Raw genomic sequence first — 12,602 nt, 5'->3', positions numbered from 1 at the left:
CTGCCCCTGGTTGCTGGATCATCTGTAAGCACTTGCCTTACTAAGATCTTTCCAAAGCCTTCTGTGGAAGACTGTGCAGTGGCAGATTGCACCAATGAGCAAAGAAAATCTACCCCTTCGTCCGTTGACCCCATGCCTGGAAGAGGGGGTGGGGGCCCAGGAAGAGGAAGTCAAGATGGCACCCTGGTAGGTCTCTGCTTGCAATAGCGCTGTGGTTGCTGAGTTCCTCAGTGACGAGGACTAATAATATCAATAATAGTCATTATAAGATTTTGCATCTGTGCAGGGTTTATTATGTTTCTCCCAAGGCAGTTTCACATTCAAAGTCTTATTGAATCCCTATAATTCAGTGACATAAACAGGGCAAGAATAAGAGCCTCATTTACCATGACTTGACCTTCCAGAGGGCCCACAGTTTTGAAAGGGGAGCTGGGTCTCCAGCTCAGCACTGTTACCGCTGCACTTCTCAGGGGCTCTCGGCCCCAGGTCCAGCTCCAAAATTTCCCCCATTCAACCATCCCCACCCCCAGTTTCTCGTTGTCCTAGTTTCTGGCCCCCTAGACTCCTTTGGCTCCGTCATGAGCCATCTGGTCTCTGAAAATCCAATCTAGCGGTTGAAGGAAAGGAAAAATCCGGTGTTTTTTATTGCTGCTTGGAGGGGGGTTAATAATTAGGTGATCTGGGGGCAATGGGAGGAAGAAAGTTAGAAAAGAAATTATTCTAAAGCCTCTTGATGAAGTATCAAGAAGTGAGAAGGGGGAGAAAAAGATTTTAGTCTTAAAAACATCAGCTGTATTAAGGCACAATTACATACAATGAAATTCACTGACTTTAAGTGTATGGGTTTAGACAAACCGTCTATAGTTCTGCAACCATGACCTCAATGAAGCTATAGAACATTTCCCTCACCCCGAGGACCCCTTGTTCCCTTTTGCAGTTCACTGTCTCCCTCCCTTATCACTGAGACTGATCTGATGTCACTGTTGTTATATTGCTCTTTCTAAGAAGTCATACAAATGGAAGTCATACAGTGTGTAGACTTTTGTGTCCAGCTTCCTCCATTTAGTATGATGCTCTTTTGAAATTCATCCACGTTGGTGCACATATGAGTAAGCTTGTTCATTTTATTGCTGAATAGTATTCCATTGTATAGATATACCACATTTGCATTTACCGGTTAATGAACATTTAGGTTGTTGCTGGTTTTTTTTAAAACATGTATTTTTATTTTATTGATAAAAACTGGCTCTACATACATTTAGAACACCTGGACCATATGTGTGCAGGATAGATCATTTCCTGAATTTATAGACAATGCTTGGTGAGGACATGTACCTGTGCCCTCCTTGTATTAACTCTGGGCCAGTTCTACTCCCTCCTACTCCTCTGGCCAAGGTGCAGATGCTCCCAAAGTGGGAACCACTCATTTTAGTCACATGGTTTAAGACATGGATATTCAAACCAAAATATGGTGTTTAACTTTATTCATTGTATTTTATTTTACTCTGGTAAGAACACTTAACATGAGACCTACTCTCTTCAGTTTTTAAATGTACAATATAGCCTTGTTAACTACAGGCACAATGTTGTACAGCAGATCTCTAGAACTTACTCATCATGTGTAATCAAAACTATGCCCACTGGTTAGCAATTTCCAGTTTCCCCCTCTTCCCCAGCCCCTGGTAACCACCATTCTAGTCTCTGATTTTATGAGTTTGACTATTTTAGTTACCTTCCATAAGTGGGATCATGCTGTATTTGTCTTTCTGACTGACTTATTTTACTTAATGTCTTCAAGGTTCATCAATGTGGTCATGTATTATAGGATTTCCTTCTTTTTAAAGTCTGAATGGTATTCCATTGTATGTATATACCACATTTTCTTTATCCATTTATTCATTGATGGACACTTAGATTGCTTATAATCTTGGCTATTGTGAATAGTGTTGCATTGAATATTGGGGTGCTAATATCACTTCAAGATCCTGATTTCAGTCCTTTTGGATAAATACCCAGAAGTGGGATTTCTGGATCATATGATAGTTCTATTTTTAATTTTTTGAGAAACTTCCATACTGTTTTCCATAGCAACATTTTGCATTCTCACCAACAGTGTACAAAGATTCCAATTTCTACACATCCTCCTCAACACTTGTCATATACATATGTTTTGATGATAGCCATCATAACGGGTGAGGTGATACCTCATTGTGGTTTTGATTTGTATTTCCCTGGCAATGACTCACATTGAGCATCTTTTCATATACCTGTTGGCCTTTTGTTTGTCTTCTTTGGAGGAATGTTTCACTCAGGTAAACTCAACCCAGCTCATTTTTAATTGAGTTATTATTTTTTTTTTGCTCTTGAGTTGTAGGACTTTCTTATATATTTCGGAAATTAATTGCTTATCTGATACATGGTTTGCAAATATTTTCTCCCATTCCGTATGTTACCATTTCACTCTGTTGTTTCCTTTCTGGCTTAATGTAGTCCCACTTGTGTATTTCTGTTTTTGTTGCCTGTGGTTTAGGTGTCCTATCCATGAAACAATTGCCAAGGCCAATGTCGTGAATCTTCCCCCGTGTTTTTTTCCTTCTAGGAGTTTTATGGTTTCAGGTCTTATGTTTAAGTCTTTCATCCATTTTGAGCTGCTTTTGTGTACAGTAAGATACAGATCCAAATTCATTATTTTGCATGTGGATATCCACTTTTCTCAACCCCATTTGTTGAAAAGACCCTCTTTCCCCCGTTGTGCATTCTTTGCACCTTTGTCAAAGATTAATTGAATGTACATGTATAGAATTCCCAGTTTTATTTTACTGCTGTGAACGTTTGGTGCTATGAATAGTTTTTATCAATCTATGTTTACGTTTATCTTGGGTAAATACCTAGGAATGTGATTACAGGGTCATGTGGTAAGTGCATGTTTAACTTTGTAAGGAACTGCCAGAGTGCTTTCTGAAGTGTTGCACCATTTTACATTTCCACCAGAAAGACGTGTGTGAGAGTTCCAGGTGCTCCACACCCTTTTCAACACTTGCTATTTTCAGACTTTTAAATTTTACTAATTCTGGTGAGTGTGGAATGGTTTCTCATGGAGGTTTTAATGTGCATTTCCCTAATAACTAACCACTTCATTAGTATATTTTCTTTGGCAGAGTATCTATTTTAAATCTTTTGTACACTTTTTTCCATAAGGTTGTTGATCTTATTATTAAGTTGTAAGGATTATTCATTTTTTAAACAGTGTCTTTCAAAGAGAATATTTCTTATTTTGATGAAGTCTAATTTATTAATTTTTTTCTTATGATCTGTGCTATTTGTGTCCTAGCTAGGAAATCTCTGCATACTCTAAGATACACATCTTCTCCTGTGTTTTCTTTGAGAAGTTTTAAATGGTATCTGCTACTTTAGGTTTATATTCCATTTTGTATTAATTTATATATAAATATGGCACAAGGTATGAGGTTAATTTTATTTTATTTTAAAATGTTTTAACGTTTATTTTTGAGAGAGAAAGAGAGAGACAGAGCATGAGAGGGGAGGGGCAGAGAGAGAGGGAGACACAGAATCCAAAGCAGGCTCCAGACTGAGCTGCCAGCACAGAACCCGACACAGGGCTCAAGCTCACGAACCACAAGATCATGACCTGAGCTGAAGTCAGATGCCCAACTGACTGAGCCACCCAGGCGCCCCGTTCTTGTTTTTCAAAGTTGTTTTGGCTATTCAGCCTCTCCCACCCCTCAGCAATAGGAGTGACCTCTGAGCAAGGGAGTGACCTTTTCCTCCTATTCCTCATGTTTAGATAGAGAAGACTTCCTGGAGGAGGTGAAAAAATTAAGAGACAGTGAAAAAAATTAAAGGAGCTCAGTCTTCAGGCTCAGCCAGCCCTAGTGATGATGGTACCAGGAGGGGTAGGTGTCAGGGAAGTGACGGGAAATGATTTTATAATTTCTGCCTTTTCCTGGAACTCAAGGAATCTTATTTGGACAGGTTCCCTGGTGGTTAGATCTGCTGTGTTCACCTCAGTGAAGGAGAGGAGGGGGTTCCTCGTTCAAAGTTGCCCCTCTGGGATCCTGGTTTTGCCTCCTTGATTCTCCTACTGGGAGTCCCCCTTCTTCATGCCTCTACTTACTGTGATGTTGTACACACCATTAGTTCCTCCAAACTACTCCACCATTTTTATGGCCATGCAGTGGAATCCTGAGTCTCAAACTGAATATAGATGTGGGAAGTGATAGGTGTACAGTGTCCCAGAATTTCGAGGGCCTGGCCCTGGCTAAAGCTTTAATTAGCTCCTAGCTAAGTGCTGGTGCCCTGAGTGGTGAACACGCTCTGCCTCTTTGCTGAGGATCTCGGGGACATTTGTTGAAATTCTGAACCTGACCCCCAGGGCACAGGTATACCTGGTGGCAGGAACTGGGAGGGGGGGGGGTACATTCTCTGCCATACCTGCATACCTGGGTCATGGCTCTGAGCCCTTCTGGTTTCTTCCCTGTCTCCTTCCTCCTCCTCCCCCTTCTCCTCATTCCTAGGGGCTGTAATCAGACATTTGAGATCCAGACAATTCCCTAAACACTCTGATTTGCCCCAGGAACCAAGGGCTTGAGTGAGGGAGATGAGGGTGTCTGGAAGACGGAGCTGGGACTTTGGTCAGGGAACTACTCTAGACAAATTACTTCCCCACTCCATGCCTCAATTTTCTCATTTGGGAAATGAGGGGTCAGATTCAATTATTTTCCTTATTGCCCTTTTACAAAACTAGATTAGTTGCATTAATTATTAGTCCAGAATCTATAGATTATATGTAATCCATAAGCAATAATTTATTAAATTAACACAAATCCAAGATAAAAATGTCCATGATCTGTCCTGAAATGACATTAATATTTGTGTAGGTTCCTGAAACTTTCTAGTCCTTGTTCAGGTACATATCCAATTTTAATGTATTTACAGTAATATCATGAGTAGGAATTTATATTTAACATTTTCAGCTAACATTACACCAAGCACATTTTTTCCTTTTCCGTTTTTTGCCTACTTTGTCCCAGTGCCTTCTTGCTGAGGTAGCCAGTGTGAACAGTTTAGTTATATATGCACATATATATATATGCATATATATACATATATATATGTAGAAATACAGCACAATGTATAGAATAGGCATTTGAGGGAGAGGGGTCCTTGTTTATTTTACAAAACTACATATGCTTCTCTGAAGCTTCCTTTTCTCATTTAGCCATACGTGTGGAAATCCATCCAGGCCAAGAGATATCACACATAATTCCATATAGGGGTACAGTGCACAACTCCCTGGTATAAATGAAGCTATCCCAATTTATCCAACCATGCCCTGATTGGTGGGGACTCAGGTTATTTCCAGTTGTTTTGTTTCCCCCAATGAAAACAATGCTGCCACAATATTTTGTACAAATACTTTTGTGAACAGGTTACTTACATTTCTAGGGTATAAAATTACAGAGGTGGGATTGCCAGGTCAGAAGACATGTGCTCTTTTTTTTTTTTTTTTTGGGAGAGAGACAGAGACAGAGACAGAGAGACAGAGAGCAAGCAGTGGGGTGGGGAAAGGGGGAGAGAGAGAGAGAATCTTTTTTAAAAATTTATTTATTTAAATTCAAGTTAGTTAACATACAGTGTAGTATTGGTTTCAGGAGTAGAACCCAGTGATTCATCACTTACATACGACACCCAGTGCTCATCCCAACAAGTGCCCTCCTTAATGCCCATCACCCATTTAGCCCATCCCCCCACCCATCTGCCTTCTAGCAACCCTCAGTTTGTTCTCTGTATTTAAGAGTCTTTTATGGTTTGCCTCCCTCTCTGTTTTTATCTTCTTTCCCTTCCCTTATGTTTATCTGTTATCTTTCTCAAATTCCACACAGGTAAAGTCATATGATGTTTGTCTTTCTCTGACTGACTTATTTTGCTTAGCATAATACCCTCTAGTTCCACTCACTTTGCTGCAAATGGCAAGATTTTATTCTTTTTGATCACTGAATAATACTCCACTGTATATATATATTCCACATCTTCTTTATCCATTCATCAGTCAGTGGACATTTGGGCTCTTTCCATACTTTGGCTATTGTTGATAGTGCTGCTATAAACATTGGGGTGCATGTGACCCTTTGAATCAGCATTGTTGTATCATTTGGATAAATTCCTAGTAGTGCAACTGCTGGGTTGTAGGCTAGTTCTATTTTCAACTTTTTGAGGAACCTCCACACTGTCTTCCAGAGTGGCTGCACCAGTTTGCATTCCCACCAGCAGTGCAAAAGGTTTCCCCTTTCTCCACATCCTAGTCAACATCTGTTATTTCCTGAGTTGATAATTTTAGCCACTCTGACTGGTGTGAGGTGTATCTCATTGTGGTTTTGATTTGTATTTCCCTGATGATGAATGATGTTGAGCATCTTTTCATGTGTCTGTGACCATCTGGATGTCTTCTTTGGAAAAGTGTCTATTTACGTCTTCTGCCCATTTCTTCTCTGGATTATTTGTTTTGTTTTGTTTTGTTTTTTTGGTGTTGAGTTTGATAAGTTCCTTATAGATTTTGAATAATAACCCTTTAAAGAGAGAGAGAGGGAGAGAGAGAGAGAGAGAATCTTAAGCTGGGTCCACACTCAGCTCAGAGCCTGATGTGGGGCTTGATCTCATGACCATGAGATCATGACATGAGCCAGAATCAAGAGTCAGAAGCTCAACTGACTGAGCCCCACAGGTGCCCGACATGAGTTCTTTTTCATTTCCAAAATAGCTGTAAAACTTCACAACCACACAGGTGGGAGACAAGAGCACGTTTCTCCCCACATTCACACCAGCACTTATTGTAACTAGTCTTTTGAATGTTTGCCAGTATGGTGGTTGGGAAATGGCATCTCAGTGCTGCTTTAATTTGCACTTCCCTATTGACTAGTAAGGTAGAGCATCTTTCCATCTATTTACCAGCGCTTTGGATTTCCTCTTCTGTCAACTGGGATTCCTAATCTTTGCCCATTTTTTCTACTGGGTCTGTCTTTCCATTATGAATTTGTGGGATCTCAATGTAGGATATGAAGGTCTTCTGTCAGAAGGATATGGCCTTCTGTCATATGAGTTGCAGATATATTTTCCCACTCTATCATTTGTTGTTTGGCTTATGAGAGTATCTTTTTCCATACAAGATGTTTTCATTGTATGTAGTCAGATATGTTTCTTTTTCTCAATGGCTTTTCAATTTCCTGTTTTGTTTTGAAGTCTCCGCAACACATAAACTGTATTCCTAAGTTTCCTTGTAAATCTTCCCTTGTTTTATGTTTTCTCACTTAAGCATGAAATCTTTCCGGAATTATTTTTGTCAGATTAAAGTAGGCTCCAACATTATTTTCTTCCATGAGAAGAGATAAACTCTCTTTCTTTCTTTCTTTCTTAGAGAGAGAGAGAGAGAGAGGGCACAAGTGACAGCAAGTGAGCAAGGGGCAGAGAGAGAGAGAGGATCCCATGAGGGGCAGAGAGAGAGGGAGAGAGAAGCCCGGCTTACCCAAAGCGGGGTTCATATTTTATCCAAAGTGGGACTCATGTTCACCTGAAGCTGGGCTCCAGCTTACTCGAAGCTGGGCTCTGTTCCCCTAAAGCCGGGCTTGTGTTCACCCAAGGTGGGACTCGAACTCACAAACCATGAGATCATGACCTGAGCTGTAGTCAGATGCTTAACCATTAGGCACCCCAAAAACAGCAGTTTCTAATCTATGCTCTTATAATCCTGGGGCCCCCAAGAGACACATGGGAGGTGGCTACCAAGACTGGGACCAGCAGATCAAGGAGGCATAGACCTCCAATTCCCTGACCATAGAGGGACCACCTTCATTGTTTTACAAAATGGGCTTCCAGGAAAGATTGGGTTTGGACAAAGTGTTCTGAGGCTAAAGGAAGTTTTAAAAATGTCTTTTGGGAAATCTTTGGGGGCCCTCCCAGGTCTGCCATTCTCTGACTCCATGATGGTGAATGCTTGCTAAGGGAGAGAAGACCACATGTCAGCATACCTTCATCCAAAATTAATTTTACTGTTAAATCCCAAGGTGGCTCAAAGTAGATATTAGAATCACAGAGTTTTAGAGATGGAAGTCACCTTGAAAATCATCTAGTCTAATGGCTCTCAATTCTGACTACCTTTTGAATCACCTGGGACCTTATAAAAAGTCCTTATAAAAAGTCCTGGACCTTATAAAAGTCCAGACCAAGTGAATCAGTCCCTGGGGGTTAGGGCCCAGGCATTGATGGTTTTTAAAACTCCTGGTGATTCTAATAAGCATCTAGGGTTGAGAACCACTTCTCTGGTTCAACTCACTTATTTCATTAGTAAATAAATTGCGGCCTGGAAAAGGTGATGAGGTATCACACAGCTGGCTAGCTGTAGAGTTGGCACTAGAATTTCTATCTCCGCCTCCGGGTTAGCGTTTTCATTTGCATCAAACAAATCCCTCATCAAGCACCGTGCCTTGGATTTTCAGCCAGCAACCCTAAAATCTCTGTATGAGTGCTTTCTACCTTCGCATACGATCAGCTTAAACACATTCCCTGCATACAGTTCTGTGCATGATGGGTGAATAGACCTACTTTGGCCTTGCCAGATCATAGTAGGGAACGGGGTCATAAAGAACTATAATGATAAACGGGAGGGCTGAATAAATGGTACATCCTATGCAGAGGACAGGGCCGGGGGTGGGGGGTGCTCAGAAGGAGGAGGAGGAGGTGGTTGATGGGAGGTCCGGGGACTGCAAGCAGGAGGTGGTGTTTGAACTGGGCCTACTGCATGTTGGAGAAGAGCCAGAAGCTCCTCCCTGGAGTAATGTTAACACAGGTTGAAGGGTTCTCGGGTCAGGTGGTGGGGGATGTGTCAGTGCCAGCTGGGCCCAATGTGTCAAGGCCGCCCCTGACCTTCTCCCTCTTGCTCTGCCCTCAGGAATGAGACCGTGCTGCACCAGTTCTGCTGCCCAGCTGCTGACGCCGAGCAGAAGCCCGCCTGCTCCGACTTGGCCTCCCAAAGGTGGGAATGCATTGGTGGCCGTCCTCCCTCCCCCACCCCCACTGTCCTTCCCCTCGAAGCAAAGCACACTGCACAGTGCCATTCGGCCTCTTCCTCTAAGTCCTGTGTTTTTGTCTGTCTGTCTGTTTTTACCTCCTGCCTCATGCCTTCTATTGCTCTTGCCTTCCTCTGGTCCCCAGACGAGCCATTCCCAACTCTGGAGGCCATTATACCCTAATGTTCAAATGCCAAACTTAAGCTCCTTCCCCTAAAGAGCCTACATAAAATATCATCTTTTAGAAATCAAGGGAAGTTAGTTGGATTATACACAGAATATATAATCACGTGGTAAGGTGTCTGGCACTAAGCAGGTGCTCAGTCCAGGGTCGTGCCTGCCTTTTCTACGGTAGCAAAGATTTATTCTTTTCTTTCTAATCTTTCTCCTCCCATAAAAGAGCCAAGATGACTGAGTTTTAATTGTCAGGCTTTTCACTGAGTTAGCTGTTGACCTGGGAAGGAAGGGGGAGAATGTTGAGTCAGGGGTTGGTGTCACTGTCCCAGGCCTGCTTCATCTTGTCGTGGGTTAGTCATAGTCCCTTTCTCGTTTATTAATTTTTTTAATTAAAGAATTTTAAATTAATTTAACTATTTTAACTAGCAAAATATCAGATCACTTCCTAGTCACTGATGACATCTTAGGGTAATAAAACTTAGATATATATACATATATTTGATGGAACGGGCCCAGCATGCCAATCTAATCAGACAGAAAATGTGAATTTTACAGCACATATTTGGGGTCTCTCCAATAATGCCAACAACATAGCTGTCTTCCGCACGGAGTAGTCATCGTCATCACAAAACCTATTTGTTTAGCTTTTACGTGTACTATAAACTTTTCCTTTTAACGTGGAGTACCTCCACCTCTAAGTTTCTGTGCGGAATTATCATCACGTTTGCGAAGCCTGCACGGGAAGGGCGGTGAGTAACAAAGTGCTGAATGGATACAGAAACGCTGCAAGGCTGCGGGCACCGCCTGCTTCCCACAATGTGGCCCCTCTTCTCCACAGCTGTTTGCTGCAGATGTCTTACATTGTGGGACTAACACCTAACAGCCGCCTGAACAGGTGCTCAGAGAGTTCTTTGGGTTTCTTAAGCTCTATACTCCCCTGGAACATAAGCATAGGTAAATAATTCTGCACCACGCAGATCATTTCCTCAGCTAGGGTAGGAGAAATGAGAGTCACTCTGAGTAGCTGAACTCGGTCCCTCTCCCCTCCACCTCCCATTTTGTGGCCCCTCCTCCTTGCATTTCTGTGCTTCTGTCTGTCTTCCACCTTCACCTGTCTCTCTGCTTCACCTCTCCCCTTCTGGCCCACATCAAATTCCTCTCCTGTGTCTACATCCTGGGGCCTTGGTCACGCTTTGTTTTCTTTCCACCAGTTCTTCTTAGTTCTGCACATTTCTCTCTCTTTTTTTACTTGTTTCTTATGTCACTGGGAGTCAAGATACTTGGATTCTGGCCTGAACTTGGCCTCATCTACAGTCTCCTGTTGTTGGGATGAACTTGGGCAAGTTGCTCAGCTCCCCTGGGCCTCAATTTCCCCTCCAAGAGGGTGGTCTGTCAGGAAAGTAACACTGACGTATAATCTCATTGGGTCTTTCAGCTGCTCAGTGAGGTTAGACCAGGCTTTCTCGTCCCTGTCTTATTTGAGAGCAGAGTACGTTTCAGAGCACTCAAGGGCCCTGCCTATAATCACGTGGCCAGAAAGTACCAGTGCCCAGACTTGCCCTGAAGGCATGTCACTCCTACCGCTCACCATTTCCTTGTTTGAGACTGAGTGATTCCATGATCTTTCCTCCTTTATTCCTTGGAGAGCACTAGGTAGGCATCAGAGATGGTAGCTATTGACACAAAGACACAAAATCACCCCTGAAAGGCATCACTACTCATGTTCCCTTAAAGGGAAGTCAGGGCCGGGGTGTAGGCAGGACTCTGAGGTGTCAGAGTCAGGCCAAAGCAAGTGGCACTTTGGGATCCTTCAGTCCAGGGCTGAGAGAGGTGTGCTTGTTCCGAGGGTGACCAGGTAGGATCATGGAAGGCAAAGAGAGGGACCAACCGCTGTGCCGATGCCCTGGGTGGTCTGTGGGTCAAGTTCTGTGCCCGGGGACATAAGAACAAGTAAGGCCACTTGAGTTCTGGAGGATCTCCCCATCTAGTTTCCAATTTCCAAATTGGAAATGGCTCACCTGCAAACTGGAAGTAGACAGAAATGGGAGAATGTAAGGGCAGGAGAGAAGAGAAAAGAGGACAGAGAGCGGAGTGGCATCAGGATGATCTTCGAGGAAAGAGACAGAGGGTCCTGGTTCCTTCCAATGGGCTGTCACTATTCAGACACACAGCTGAGTCTTCTTCCTAAAAATCTCCTCCTTGGCAAGCGGGGAGAAGGGCTGTCTAGTCTGCCTCCCACCCCGTCAATCCAGCTCCATTCAGTAAGCATTTAATTGCTACTACCCAAGCACAAGGCATCGGCGAAGATGGATGACAGGGTGCCCTCAAGCTCAGTCCTAGGGGTGTGGCAACAGGAATCCTTCCTTGGATTTTCCATGGTCATCCTTTCTCTCACTTCTCAGGCCTCTTATTCCTTCTCATGCCCACACCCCTCTGCCTGCCCACCTGCCCTGTGGCCCTGGACCTTGGTGGGAAGGGATGGGAGGGGCTGGTGTGCCATGTGGGAGTGACAAGTGTATGTGGGGCAGGGGAGGGGTGCTCCCCCATCATGGCTGCCAAGGGAATGGGCCTCTTTCTCAAGATTTGGAGTGGGAGGGTAGGAAATCTATTATCTTAGTTTTCCCTTGAAAAGGCAGGTGCCAAGGTGGGGGACAGAGGTGCTCTGGGAGGGAGGGTAGGGGGATGTTCGGTTATGGAGGGACTACCCTCCTGCAGCCCTCCCCTCTGGGTGGGACAGGGAGACTTATGCCCAGTTGGTCCAGACCTTCAGCTGTTGTCTGCCTCTGTTCCCAATTATTCCAAGTTCTTCTGTTTCATTTGTAGTTTCCTGGAGTGTATTTCTGCCTCTCTGTCTGTCTGTCTATTTCTGATGTCAGTTTCTTGGCTTCTCTGGGAGGAGGCCCTCTGGATGTTTTCTGACAGTCCAACAATGTATGTGTCAGTCAGTCTGTCTGTTCCTGGCTTCCTGGGGGGATTGCATCCTAAGAACGTTTTCTCCCATTAGACCCCCACATCCTTGCTCCTAACCCTATCTGTGACCCCTTTACACCCCCTTATCACTTTCCTTTAACCAGGTGCCCCACCTCCACAGAGCATAGCCCACACCTCCCCAGGAATTTCTCTGTGAGAACCTGCCAAAGTCAGAGATTGGGCTGAGGGCTAGCGCAGGGTTGGGGGGTCACAAAGCCCTCTGGGCCACCTTGGGAGATCCTGGGCTGGGCTGCAGGGCTCTGAGACAAGCTAGGCTCTTGTCAGTCTGGCTTCCCACCAGCTCAGCCAGGTTCCAGCCCAATCAGCCTCTGAATCTTCTGGGGATAAGCCCATTGGTCTGCACAGGAGACCCCA

General features: G+C 43.8%; 1 protein-coding gene across 12 annotated transcripts in view; it reads left to right on the top strand.

The window, feature by feature from the left end:
- Positions 1-12,602, top strand: part of IQSEC3 (IQ motif and Sec7 domain ArfGEF 3) — a 106,220-nt gene that overhangs the window by 22,971 nt on the left and 70,647 nt on the right. For all 12 annotated transcript variants that reach the window (XR_006708707.1, XR_006708708.1, XR_006708706.1 and 9 more), the window contains one exon: positions 8,963-9,046. Coding sequence is in view for 9 of the 12 variants with exons in the window: in XM_045463282.1 (XP_045319238.1) it covers positions 8,963-9,046 (84 nt within the window). In the remaining 3 variants the exon portion in view is untranslated. The remainder of the gene's footprint in view (positions 1-8,962; positions 9,047-12,602) is intronic.

Source organism: Leopardus geoffroyi, chromosome B4, assembly GCF_018350155.1.
Source record: "Leopardus geoffroyi isolate Oge1 chromosome B4, O.geoffroyi_Oge1_pat1.0, whole genome shotgun sequence".
Lineage (NCBI taxonomy): Eukaryota > Metazoa > Chordata > Mammalia > Carnivora > Felidae > Leopardus > Leopardus geoffroyi.
The sequence above is the reverse complement of the archived record's forward strand: the minus strand, read 5'-3'. Positions and strand labels throughout refer to the sequence as shown.